General features: G+C 39.9%; 1 protein-coding gene across 1 annotated transcript in view; it reads right to left on the bottom strand.

Annotated features, from left to right (window-relative positions):
- LOC147710960 (uncharacterized) overlaps positions 1-14,482 on the bottom strand; it is a 217,021-nt gene that overhangs the window by 143,485 nt on the left and 59,054 nt on the right. Inside the window, exon 2 of the mRNA XM_086921746.1 lies at positions 10,646-11,617. Within this exon, the coding sequence (XP_086777872.1) occupies positions 10,646-10,890 (245 nt within the window). The 5' untranslated portion in view covers positions 10,891-11,617. The remainder of the gene's footprint in view (positions 1-10,645; positions 11,618-14,482) is intronic.

Raw genomic sequence — 14,482 nt, 5'->3', positions numbered from 1 at the left:
GTGATGGATCAAGCCCTGATCTTTGGACTGGGTAAGAGTGGTCTGCCTAATTCAGACACTCTGTTCACCACCACCCCCTTTTCTGAATCGTTTTTGGCCACTATAGGTGTGGCAGGGTATACTCAGACATGAGTCCCTTTCTCACTGCACCATCAGGATTCAAGCAAGCCGGGCCGAAGAAGGCTGAAATGCCAGAAACCGGTCCCCGGTAGCTTGTCTCCTTTCTGGTGAAGAATTGGCTTGGTAGTTTAGTCTGCCCTGTTCCCATGATGCACTGGGCCAGGGACAGACTGATTTGCATATAGCCAGGTTCTGAGCTGGGATGGTGCAGTGAGATAAATAACGGTGATGGATCAAGCCCTGATCTTTGGACTGGGTAAGAGTGGTCTGCCTAATTCAGACACTCTGTTCATCACTACCCCCTTTTCTGAATCGTTTATCTGAAAAGAAGCTGGCGATTTCTTCGCATTGACCTTTGGTGGCTTTTATTTCTTATTGGGGTGTGCCATTTGTTTGACTTTTAACAATGTTGAAGAATTCTCTAGGAATATTCTCCGCCTGGTCTAGTTGGCTGCGGAAGAAAGTGGCCTTTTTTCTAAAAATTTGTTTTTTATATGCCAGCCGGGATGACCTAAGTTGCTCAAGGTGAAGAGTCGAAGAGTTTACTCCCCAAGTCCTTTCCAATTGTCTGAGTCGTCGTCCTTAGTTATTAAGACACACGTTGAACCAGGATTTAGATTTGATAGATCTCAAATGGTTGAGTTTGAGTGGCGCTACTTGAGCTAACACCTCTGTCATTGTGAAATGTGGGCTGTGAGGTCATCGGTCGTCATATTGGAATGCTGTGGTTGTAGATGGGCATGAATCCTGGATTCCAGTTCGGTTATAAGGACTCCTTTGATGCTCCTAGTCCAAAGCTTTAGTTTGTAAGATCGGATTGCTTGATTTCTGACATGCAAGTCAATATTAAACAGTATGAGGTGGTGGTCAGACCAGTCAACGGTCAGACCAGTTCATTTTTGGTGATGATCGTATTCAGTGTTGCTCCTTTGATGTGTGTTGGTTCATTGCAAAGTTGTTTGAGGATGGTAATTTCAAGCAGGTTGGAGAGATTCTGGGCAATGGTGTCTTCTGGGTTGTTCCAGTGGATATTGAGGTCACCCTGGAACATGTCTTCTGTGTCGGTTAGGGAGAAATTAGTTATTAGGTCGGTTAGTTCTTCAGTGAAAAGGGTACATTAACCAGGAGGATGGTAGATGGTGTGAAATTTGATGAGCATGGTGCCTTTGACTGTAAGTTCAACACCTAAATACTCAAGAGTCAGGTATTCTGTGGATTTTAATATGGTAAGCTGTATTCTTTCTTTGTGAATGACAGCTAGGCCACCACCTGTTTTGATCGGTCTGTCGTGTCTGATGAGATTGTGGCCTGGAGGTGCCATGTCTATTTCTTCCGCGAGTATAACTTCAGCAATATCTGCGGTGTGTTGTACTGCTGATCTACAGTTGTGGAGCATGCAGAATAGAGGACGGGGAGCCTCCGTGTTGGTGTGTGCTGTATGTATAGAAGTGTATAGAGCAGGGGGTCTGGGTGAGAGGACAGGTCTAGGGATTCTATTAATGCTCACTATAACAGGGGTTGAAAAGGGGCCGTGTTCTGGCTTATTGCGAGGTAGGAGTTGTTGATCTCATCTGCTTCTCGTTCTGAGATAGGGCGGAGAGTTCGGCTAGGTCGATGAGCCTGATTCCTCAAAGGGCTGGTGGGCCATGTTGTGCCAAGTGGGGCCATGGAAGACGCCATATGGGGGGGGGGTTGTGTGTAGCTACCCGGAGTGTGTGAGCAAGATGGCTTAATCCAGTTGGGAAGGTCTTGTTGTAGGTGTAGGATATCTGCCGCTAGGGAGTCTATTTTCTGCTCCATTTGGGTAAGTGCGCTGAAAGGGCATAATGCTTTCATCTGGAGCAGTGTATGACTAGGGTCAGTGGAATGAGAGAGTATTAGGTTGTGGGATTGAGTGGCATCATTGGGATGAGTGGGGATAGATTGGACGTGAGGAGTCGGTCGTTGTTCTGGTCAAGAGGTTAGGAAGAGGTATGGTGGGTCTTGGGTCCGGGAGAGGGGAGTGGGCAATGGTTAGGAGGAAGTCCGTGTCCAGGGGATTGGCAGTGGGTTTGGAAGTGGGGGCGGTTTGGGCATGTGGCGGTGAGTCGGGGGTGGGTGAGTGTGCCGTGGTTTGAGGGGGGTCAGTGTCCAATATGCTTTTAGTGGCATTGGTGGCAATATGTATTGACATGGTGATAATCATATGAATGCCATTGTTATGGTATGAAGGTTCAACAGCACTATGCTAAAATTAGTGAATAATGGGACAATGTGATTTCTGTAGATACATATAAGACAGCTGCCGTTATTAGTGAAGGGTGTTACCCTGCTTACAGTTCAACTTATGAGTGGACCGTAATGGTCTTGGACAGAAAACTAATAACACGTTGTGGTTTCAAATGATGAACAAGGTGCATGTTCAGTTACAATTTGGTCAGGACATGGACCCGAGGGTATTTGGATGAACCCCTGTTTTAAAGGTAAGGTTCCCACTTTGGACCCACTGCAAGACGGCTACTATATTTTCTTAGTCAGGTATGCATTTGTTTGAGAGTCAGGTAGGTGTGATGTAACGGTCTTGTAATTGGTTGATATGTGTATATCAGGTATGTTTCACCACAACAAGCATTCAGTTCCTACAGGTGCTGGTGAGCAATTGCGTGGGTTGTTTTCCCCTTTTCTTTTCTCTCCACTATAGAATTCACAAGATAACAGCAGTATTTTGCTTTGCTAAATGTGTTCAAGGCTTTGAAATTGTAGATATGCTGGCTGAGGGTTGTAGCAATTTTGAACAGGTTTCTAATGCTTTTCTTTAAAGACAGTTGATGGTAAAAATCGGGTGGTTTGTAGGTTGTAGTCCTGGGTACATGATGGTAGCCCCCATTTGTAATAAGTGTTCTTATCATCTTTCTGTCTAGTTGACAGGACTTTGAGAAGGTGCCAATCAGATTCAAATGATTTTATCTTGGATAGGGTTGATGGGCCGATGTGATTGACTTACGAGGCGTCCATTTAAGCATGTTCAGCCTTACCAATATGGTGTTTAGCGCTCAACTTATATCTATTAAATACTAACTTGCAATATACAGAAATGTGTTCATAATAAGGAACCTTATCCCATTTTCTTAGCCTTACTCATTTTAGTAAGTGTTGGGGACTTACTATTGTGAAACACTCTGTAGTTTGTTTGTGAGCACTGATGCCCCCATAAAAGTGGTGTGCATTAAGGTGGCCAGTGTTGAAGTAGCTGAATTAGGATTTGTTAAAGTAGGGAATGGAGTGCACTCAATTAATCCTTTCTTTTCCAACTGTCTTACTCTCCCTTATTGTATACTGGAGGAGACACAACATGGGAAGTTATGTTAAAGAATGGTATTGCTTTATTTGATCTCCTGGCAAACAATACATTTCAGACAAAAACGTATAAAATGGTAGATAGCTGGGACAGCTTCACAGGGGCTGTGACTGTTTGAGAATTGCTCATGATATGGATAACTATGTGGGATTGTAGACGTGCCATATGCTGGCTGGGTATTATTTTTTTTATTTTACAGACGCAAGCACTTTATACTCAAGAACTTGACTCATGACGATTTGATACTCCCGTTATGGTTAGTATCAACTATAATGTGTAGGTTTAACGGAGCCCAACAATATGCATTGAGACAGCATGTAGAAAGAACTATTGCAGATACAGGTAGAAATATATAGTATGCCGTTTCTTAATTTGGTTTAATAAGAGAAGATCCATTTTTATAACCAATGGCTCTCATGGCATCGTATCATACTGGAGTAAATGTGTAAGATGTAGGAGAACTGCTATTGTGTAGTTAATTAGAGCTGTACATTTATCTCAGTGTTCCGTTTGCCACTTTTCTGCCATTTTCATTAGATTTCATACATTACTTATTGGACAGAACCCCATTATATCATGTCACTAGAACAATACAAAAAGACTTGCAAAATAACAGGAGGATTTTTTGTTGAGTGGAGTGTTTTTTTTTATTACTGCGGTGACTGAGGTTTGGTCATGCAGTGTGTGGATATAATTAGGACACGCTTATTGTGCCTCTTTTTAAATTGTGTAGTGTTGTTGTATATACAGATTTGTTTTTACTATTGAATTAAGGGATATTTTGTTTTTTTAATTTACAGCCCTGAAGAAAATCTTTTTGAAGAGCAAACCATGTTGCTTGTATTTCCATTGATGAAATGTTCCTGAATGATCAAATAAAGATTTAATGAGTACAACAGATCTTTTATAGAAGCATTCTTGTATTACTAATTGAAATACTCTCATGACTTGCTACATGTGACTTCTTGTTAATGCCGCTCTATGGAGTACTGTTCTGAATTAGGTGGCTGTGGGCACATCTGAAGATAAGTAACTGTTCTGCGATGGGTTTAGGGTGGGTAGGAAGAATGGCGCTCAGCACAACTGAAGATAACACTGGACTGTTTACACTGTGCAATAGAACGGGCTAAGGGTTGTCCAATTAAGGCTTGATAGTTTGAGCTATTTAACTTCTATGATCTTTCCTGGAAATCAAATTTCTTTCACACTGATTACCTTCTCTGTATAAAAGTGAGCAATGGGTGGAAATCGACTTTCCACACTACATATGAACATTTTAAATATTGTGTAATGCTTTTAGGCTTGTGCAATGCTCCTGCTATTTTTCAACGCTTTATGGATTCAATATTTTCTGGTGTTCTGAGCCAGTTTGCGTGCTTTATCTGGATGATATTTTGGTGTTCTCCTAAGACTCTTGAAGAACATCAAGAACTTGTAAACATACTGTTATCAACTCTTTAACAACATTAATTGTCTTAAATACGTGCAAAGGGTGAATCAGAGAAGGGAGAGAGGGAGTATCTTGGATTCAGACTGAATGCTTCTAGCCTTTTCAAGGATCAAAAGAAGTTATCATCTATTTTGGAATGTCCTTCACCTACTTACATAAAGCAGTCTCAAGACTGTCTTAGATGTGCAAATTTGTATCATAAATGTATAAAGAACTTTGCAGAAATAGCCAGTAACATCACTCATGTTCTAGAAAAAAATGAAGAGAGATTTTAGCTGGCATGGCCAAGTTCAAAGGGCAACTAATACACTCAAAGAGGTTTATCCAAGTATCAATTTTATGTCATCATGTTATTTCTATGACATTTATCATGGAAACAGATGCCCTAGAAGGAGTTGTAAGGGCAATGTTGTTACAAAGACAAGATGATGATGGACAAGAACATCCTATCTTTTATTTTTCTCAAGTTTTGTCACACAATGAAGAGAGCTTTTAGCCATGAAAATAGCTTCTACTGAGTGATGACATCTTCTAAGTTTCACTAGAGAACTGTTTGAAATAATCATCGAAATCGGAGGGTTTACAAAATCTTCAGTGCAGAAATAATTGCAATATGGATGGGTATTTTTCTCTTTGCGGAGTTCAATTTCACAATTACTTAATTTCTCGTACCAAGAATCTTTTGACAATCGTTATCCAAAGTTATCGCTCTCCTATGATTTCTTCTGTTCGTGTGGATGATATTGTTCAGTATGACGTACAAAGAACTATGATAGCTCAAGAACAAATGGATCTACAAGAATTAGATGATCTTCATCTCAAGACTTACACAGCAGAATGAGTTACATTTGAGTGAAAAAGCCCTTATTGTTCCACCAAAAGGCCAGCAACTATGCATGACGAGTCATGATTCTGAAATTTCTGGTCTTTGAGGGGCTAAGGATACAATAGATTTAATTTAAGTTTTTGGTGGAAAACTGAAGATTCTGATGTTCAAGAATAAGTAATTGCCTGCCCTATTTGTGCCCAATATAAATGTTCACACTTCAAGCCTTTTATTTATTTGCAACCATCACCAGTAAATCTTGAACCGTGGCATAGGAGTTCTATAGATTTTATAATGTAATAATGGTTATGTTGGAGTTTTCTCTAATCAAAAAAATAAATGTATATTAATATGTGTTATTTGCAATTGAAACACAAGTGCTAGGATATTTATCGGTGTATTTCATAGCCTTTGTTTAACTAGACCTCAACTAGGCCTTGATCCATCTTGTAAAACATGGCTGCCGATCTAATCCTATTCACTATGTTTTTATATTTCTCACTGACACCACACATAGCAAAACGTGTAATGTTTATTTTGTATGACATATTGTCCTCGAAGAACTCTGTGGAGGAAGCCTTTAGAAACTTTCCAAGGCTCTTTCTGCCAGCACACAGTATTGTATGTATTTAGTTATGACTTTTTTATTGTTCATGTAGCTAGTTTGTTCTGACACCTCCAGATGACAATAGGTCAGAAAGGGTGAATCAATATTCATGTAGTGAAATAGTGTTAGGATGGTAGCGTGATATGATGTTTTTAGTACTTAAATGTAATTTAATATGTCAATACTTTTACTCGAGCCATGTTGACATTTCAGTTGTCATTGTTTTCTATGCTATAAAATGGAATACAAGACCCTCAAAGTTAGGGGTGAGACAGAACTTTAAGTCTCCTTTATAAGCCTCAAGGAATTCTACTCAATTTTCAGTTGATTTGTTGCATAACCTGGACTTAGTAGTTTTTTTTGTACAGATTTTGCTCTTCATCTCTGCATCTATTTTCATTTTTTAAATGTCTTCATGGCAAATTATTTATATGCCTTATTACTGATTTATTGAACTAAATGAGCCTTAAATTGTCTTTGGATTGCCTTCAATAGTGTAATAAACCTTCATGGTTTTTCTACATTTTTGACCTTGAACTCACTTTTTTGAGTCAGTCTTTCCTTCCTTATTTATTGACTGTATGTTTGAAATGCTGTTCTGAATTTAATCCTTAGGGACATATTGCATCATTTACTTATGAGGACAGCATGATCCTTGATCCCGGACCGGCCACTACCACAACATAAATTAAGAGATAGCAAGCCAACAGTTACATTAGACACTTTTTCAAAGATAGTCAATTTTTCTCCTTTACCAAAGTTGTCTAAAGCAGAAGAAATGGCTCAGTATATTTTGACCGGGACAGACATTTTTCGCCTTCGAGGATTACTTCAACCATTATTTCTGAAAGAGGATCACAATATCTTTCACGTTTTTGGAAGCTTCTGTGTAAAGCCTTAGAAATTGAAGCTCTTGTTATCATCCTCAGTCAGATGGACAAACAGTAAACTAATCAAAATTTGGTAAAATATACACGATGTTACTATAAAGTAACTCAAGATAGTTGGGCTTCCTATTAACCAATAGCAGACCTTTTTTTTTATAACAATACAACTCACTGTGCTACCAAGGTTTCACCTTTTATCTATAAGCAAGGTTTTCATTTGAACAGTTTTACCATCTCCACATATTGATCCTTTGTTTCCCACACCTACTTATCATGTGAGCCAATGTATGAAAACAAATGGTTACTGAAAGCTGACGCCGTTCTAAACTAAAAATTAATGATCATGCTGCAAATCAACTTCTTATCCTTTTGTCCCTGAAGCTAATGGTTGGCTGTCCACTTGTTTCCTTCCAGTTCATTTTCTGCCAATCGAATCCCGACTATACCATTTTGTCCATTTGTTTTTACTTATCAGTTTCGTCCTTTGTCCTTTCTCTAAAGTTACATCTTACTTTGAAGATTCATTTTTTCCTCATTCTTATCAACTAAAGCCAGATGGTAATGATCTGTATCTGAACAATCAATCAACCATGACATCGGAACAACCAGAACATGAGGTTCAAGAAATCTGTGACTCTCAGATGTTTCAAGACGGTCTTCGATTCTTGATTCAGTGGAAAGATTATCCATCAACTGAATGCATGTCAGTTGTGTTAATTACCTACTTGCTATTTTTTATTCTTGCAGTGAGAATACCCTTTTAATGTTCTCCTGGATGTCTTTGCTTGGCTCTTAAAGAGGTACTTGCCTCCTTTCAAGCTTACTGTTAAGTCAAGAGAGCCAATATGGTCTGTAAGGTGAGTTGCCCTTTCTTTGGGCAAACATAAATGAACTTTTACAGACTTTCACAGCGTCTAGTCCTTCACAACTAGAATACCTACAGCCTTTCCTTAAGAATTGTGACGCTACCCCTATGTAATTCTGGTCATAATCATGCTTTGATACAAGCGGCAGGCTATTGGAACAAACATAATATATACAGGCAAGTAGCAGCCCTAAGTTATTCTGACTTTACAGGCAAATAGCAGCCCCAAGTTATTATAGACTTTAAAGACATCCGCATGAAGTGGGTTGGTTTTCAAGGTAAGCATGGATAAAACTTAAATGTGCATACAAATATTAGGATTCTTGTATATTGTAATGCTTTCTTTAAACTACTTTTCAATTTGAATTTTTTTTTTTTTTTTAGGAGGAAACCTGCAGATTTGTTTATTAAATTTCTCTATAAAAAAATCGAACTATGTGGAAACAACAAGAAATTAACATTCTTTTCTCAATCAATGCTATTGAACCCGAAAACAAAAAATAAGTACTACTCAATGTATTTTGAATGTTTAAAAGAAAAGTTTAATTGAAAATAGAGTCTTCATCCTAACTTATTTACAGACAAACATAACATGCTATCATTTGATGATGGAAGTCAAAGTGAAGTAGGCACGTTAGGGCACAGTGGGGTGATTAATCCCCACAAATTGCAATTATAGATAGTGAATGAAAAGCACACTATAGAGAAAAGTGGATGAAATGATCCAAACTCCGTGCTCCTGCAAGAATTATTTCGCAGACTGGGCCACCCTTTTGATTGCCTGTTATGTTGGTATAAAAACAAATTGAAAATCAGGTGCATCTTTCTTGGAGACCTCACTTTCAACTGAATTTGGGCGTCAAAACGTCAACAAACTTGAACCTTGGGTGGTCACAGAAATGAAAAATATGCACAATTAGCCACTATACCTCTGCCCCGACTAATGCTTACATGTACCAGCTAATATGCATTTGTCCGAGTTGGATCGTTGTTTCACAACTTAGTCATAGCTTTCACAAATCATGTGCACTGCACGTTACTTAATATTTTTGGGACTTATTTTTGATCAAATATTTCAAGTACGACTCAAGACAGTGCGTGCTTCTGGTGTCATTATTCAATTTGGGCAAACATTTATGTATCCTGAATTAGTAGAATATTTTTCACAAAACCATAGGAATCACTGTCTAACTCATTATTAAACCTGTGGTTCTTTAGCTATGGCTTTCTAACCTTGCATGTGTAGACACCACAAAACATACAAAGACATGAACATTTTCTTTTTAAGTTTCAGTTTAAGGTGCACGCACAGAGTAAAACAATTTCTAGCATTCGCGATGAGAATTTTCAATTCTATTAAGGACAAAGAGGCGAGGATTTTTGCTGTTTTAACTGTTGGCCTGCTGCAAATTATATTTGGTTGAAAGCAGGAACATGAAAATAAATACATATCTAGTCAACTTGCTCCGTGGAAACTGCACAACATGGTTTTGTCCAATGCTTTCATTTAACCAAGCAGTATTCTCTGGCATTTGTAACCCTGGCATCTTCCAATAACCAATGTTTGCACAATGATTTTTTAGGGGAAAGGTCATGAGATATACGGTGTTCTGTCTTGACGGAAATATTTGTCAAACCTAACTGTTTTGTAATTTTTGTATTAAAAAAAGGACAGTACTGAAATGCAGTGGCACATTTGTATGAAAGTAGCAAGAGGCCAATGACAAGATGGCCATACAGAAAGAATTGCATTATTAGCAGCAGGTTGTTGTTTCAAAAAGAGCAAGAGTGATGAGATATGAATACTGAATTAATTAATCGCCCTCAAGAAGTGTTTACTCCAAGTAGAGGCCAAAGATTGCGTGGGCATACACAATAATTGTTCCTCCGAATAAACATTGATTTAATTAGCACAGAACCTAAATGTAAGTGGACAAGAAACCATCAACCACATCCACACACAGTCCATCCCGCTTCCTGTCTGTTCATCACTATATCTCTCAATATGTGCCTTAGAGAGTCCTTCCTAGCAACTTCTCTGTTACATAGGACTATCTGTGAGCCCATGTCAACTGGTTTGAAGACATGGGTGTCTGGGCCACCCAGATACTTTCCCAGTAGTCTACCGCTCATACCTTTCCATCAAGCCCTGGTTTAACACACGGTTTGGTTCTCCACTTGATTAATAGCTCCATTCTTTGTCAATATTCTCGCCTGCTTCCTCCTGACCAACTGGCGCCTCAGTCGACTACCCAATATCGCTCTCTTCGGAGGAAAGTATTCCCATTCAAAAGGCTGTGCCCCAATCCCACCTCTTATTGCTCCTGTGTCGCTGTACAGGGATTGGTCTGTGTGCACATTGTTGTCTGCAGATATGTTGCTTGGTCTGCATTTATGCCTGCATGTGTTAAGTTTTTCCGCATTTGAGCATGTTGTAGGTCTGTATACACACGTCAAATTGACTGGCTTTGACTGCGCTTGTTAACCATGGTGTTCATCTCCAACCACCCATCCCCTCACACATACATACATAGACATGAAACTGGTACTTACAACATAACAGAGCCCTGGCTCCCATGTTGTTTTATAAGTCGCCGATTTCTGTAATGCCTTCCAGACGCAAGATGCTCAAGAATCCGGTCCCTCCTCACTCTCATGGGCAACTCGCAGGATTTACAGTACAGGGTCTCTATAACCGATGTTTCACCTGTCTCCTTAAGCTCTATCAGGTGCCTTTTGACTACCAAGTCGGTGAACTCCGCCGCATAATCATGCAGAGTCTTCTTCTTCCTCCCCATTGTAGAAAGCAGCAGTTGTGGTCGCCCTTTACACCAGATCTAGTTTGAAGATGATTTAGTACCACAAGTCTCAGGACACTTCAAACAGGATTAAGTGGTTCTGAAGAATAGGTCATGCATTTTAAGTCTCATATGTCGTCCTTCTTTACACATGTTATGTTCCCTGTCATATTCTTTAGTTCTGTCGTAAAAAAAATATTCTTTCCTCTCTTCAATTCAATGATATACTTTTGGCTCCTAGTTAAGTGATTTGTAATTAGCATGAACTTCTCTTTCAATGTGGGAAACTTTGTTCATTAGCGTGTGTGCTGCCTTAGGATACCGTCAATAGGACTATTGCTGTAACCCAATATTTCAGTTCTGAAAACCACTCTGATACAACTATGTAATTTGTGCATGAATGTGGGTTTTCTTAAACTGGCTTTATAAATTCGTTTCATCTGGTACAGTTCTCCTGAGATTTTTACAAGTGTTTCGTTTCTGATGGGAAAACAGAAATGATAAAATAAAATATAGGCATCTGCTGAATGTAATTTATTTTTTTCTATTCCTTTGCTTTCTTGAATTAGCTTTTTCTGTTGAGGTCCAGTTAAGTATTTCGTTACCAACCAATATTTTGTTCGTGAACAGGTGAACTTGAAACACGACCATTCTCACTTCTTTTACTTCATGTTCCGTGATGTAAGGTCATTTGCTTTTCATCTCTGCAAGGATGAAGGTTGAATTTCTGAAAAGAAAAATAAATCATCAATATTCATGACCAATAATTTCTTTACATTTCTTGCCCAGATTTTTTATTGTTTCCTTCAAAAGCGAGGTCCCGACTCTTGTAATTTATTACCTTTTTTTTAGCTTTCTTATTATGATATCCTATATCAATGATGATATTTCCCAAGTAGGGGGCCCTGAATCTACCCCTCTATTAACTTCCTATGCACTGCACCACCAAGTACAAACACACTCTGCACTGTGTTTCTGTGTATAGTTTATTCCTCAGACGTCCACTGCCTGAAAGTGCTCTACATGTCCAGCTATCACCATTTCTCAATTTGTAAGAGAATGCATTTTCTTGTATTGCACAAGCCTGCAAATTGAATTCCTGCTTGCCACTACCAAATTTTGAAAGAAATAGGAAACTTGGAAACAGAAAGATAATGCATTTCACCAAGGATCATTCAATTTTGTCAAATGAATAAGCTGGTGTTTGAGCAAAAGTCTTCTCGTTCTCAGGAATGGAATCTGGTGCCTGCCGCATGCTGGAGGAGCTGTAGGGGGAACTTCAACCTCCGGAGAGCATTGTGCTGCCCAGGAGGAGGGGCTACAGGCCTGCAGCACTTATGGCACGCATTGTCACTGCGGCATGTGGGATGCGCCCGGGTTCGGGCCCAGGCAAGAAACCAGGCCATCCATGCACCGGACAAGCCCAGACCAGGCTCCCCCTCTTTCATTTGGTTTGTTTTGGACAGGTCATTAAGAGTCCCACATGATGGGCAAACAGAAGAAAACAGCCCCGCCCGAACTCTCATCGGGGAAAGAGGGGGCTATCTCAAAATATGCTCAAGATAAGTCCTCCATCTTATCTTACTTGCCATCTGCAATGGGGCCACTCAATGAAGAGATGTTTAAAGCCGAAGAGAATTTGCCTTACCTGACCATGATAGTTATAAAAATACCAAGCATCTGTCAACCTCTACTATCGATAATGCTAAAATAACTGTCACTACTGATTGCTGTGAGGGCACTATAGAGTTGGATCTCACTAGCGCACCTGTTATTACAGGTATTACATAGACTCGGGCAATAACCCACTCGTTCTCCTCAAACCTATTCACGTTACAGGAGCAGACACAGGTATTACACAGACTCGGGCAATAATCCACTTGTTCTCCTCAAACCTATTCACGTTACAGGAGCAGACACAGGTATTACACAGACTCGGGCAATAATCCACTTGTTCTCCTCAAACCTATTCACGTTACAGGAGCTGACACTAAAAAAAGAGAGATGGTTGGCCTCGGAACAAAGCACACTATTACCTATCCTCCTCGTAACCTGGAATCTCTGGGTGCTCTTATGAATTCAGGGCATTTGGATAACTTTGAACTGAAAATTGAAAACCTAATGAAAAATCACTTAGAGGCCATCCTCATTCATCTTGGGACTATTGAACAACTGGCCGAAGACAAAGCAAGGTCTGCCCTGAGTTATACTGTTCAGCCACCGATAGGCAAGGTGGCGGCTCGTGACGAGTTGAGAAAGAAGGATCTCCCATGAGGGCAGTTGGGGGAGGCGTCAGGTTTATTACCTAATCAGGCATTCAACCCTGGTATTCAGATCTTAAGACCAATGGAGAGAAGATGGGAATTTTACAGGACAGGGGAGCAAATGTAATTCGCCCACAACCAACTTTGCAAGGGTTAACAGAAAAGGACATGCTCCTTGCTAATGGAACTTGATGCTCACATTTCTCCCTGAGGCTACTATTAACCTTCCCCCTAAGGCAACTCCCTATATGGTGGTGCTAGGCAATGTGCCACCGCTACAGAATAACACTGCTGAGAGCCATACACAGCTTAAAAAACAAAGTTACTCACTGGTTGGTTTCTTATTCCTCCCTGGCAGTATATACAGGGTATTAGATTAACATGGCGAGAAGAGTCAAATTGGTTGGTAATTATATGAAAACCTTCTCTGGAGATTGTGTGATCATTAACTTCAATAGACCGCATGTTGTTGCACATGTTCTTGCATTTATTAGTCTGAACAAAAGCACCTACAAATTGGCACTGGCGTCGAGTTATTTTTACAGGCCAGAATTGGCAGGTTATGTACAAAGCCAGTCAGCACCCTCCTAGATAACACAGAGGAGTTATGGATCCTTTTGAACTGAATATTTTTAACAGATTTGCTCCCATTTGTCCCTTGGACTCTTGTGATTGGCTTAGCCAGCACAATCTAACATGCAGCTCTGTTGAGGAACCCAGTGAGCCTGTACAAGTAGACCCAATTACTACACATTGCAATGTTTTAAACAACTAAGTTGGAATGTTGCGGGCCTTGCAGCGAAAATTCAATGATGTGAACTAGCTTAAATATGTGAAGCATTTTGGGGTGATTTGTTTACAAAAGACATGGGCCACCTCTAATAGCTATCTGGAGGGGTTCAAGTTGATCTTTCCAGCTTGCCAATCCAGTTCAGGTCAAATCGGTCCAAGAGTGGCTTGGTTATTTTTGTATCTCTTGCAACCCAAGGCGACATTGAGGTACTCCCCACAGGGATCTCTACTCTCCAAGCATTATTACTTTCCTTTGTGGGCACCCCAAAAATCATGCTGCCAAATGTTTACAATGACAAAAAATCTCAACAACACATGCATAATTTATATATCCTAGATTTCATTCTATGCTAACTGGAGGGGATAAAATGGGTGGAAACACACAATCATGGCAGAGAATTCCAATTGCCACATGTGTGCGAACCACTTAGATTCATTCGGATAGGCATCTGTTGTAACTTATGTTTACCTGCTGCTCAACCAGAATGAGTGTGGCGTGGAATGTTAGATGGATGTCTGTGAGTGTCAGTTGGGAA

The sequence above is a fragment of the Lissotriton vulgaris genome, chromosome 5 (genome assembly GCF_964263255.1).
Source record: "Lissotriton vulgaris chromosome 5, aLisVul1.2, whole genome shotgun sequence".
NCBI classification, from domain to species: domain Eukaryota; kingdom Metazoa; phylum Chordata; class Amphibia; order Caudata; family Salamandridae; genus Lissotriton; species Lissotriton vulgaris.
Note: the sequence above shows the minus strand (reverse complement) of the source record. Positions and strands in the feature narration are given on the sequence as shown.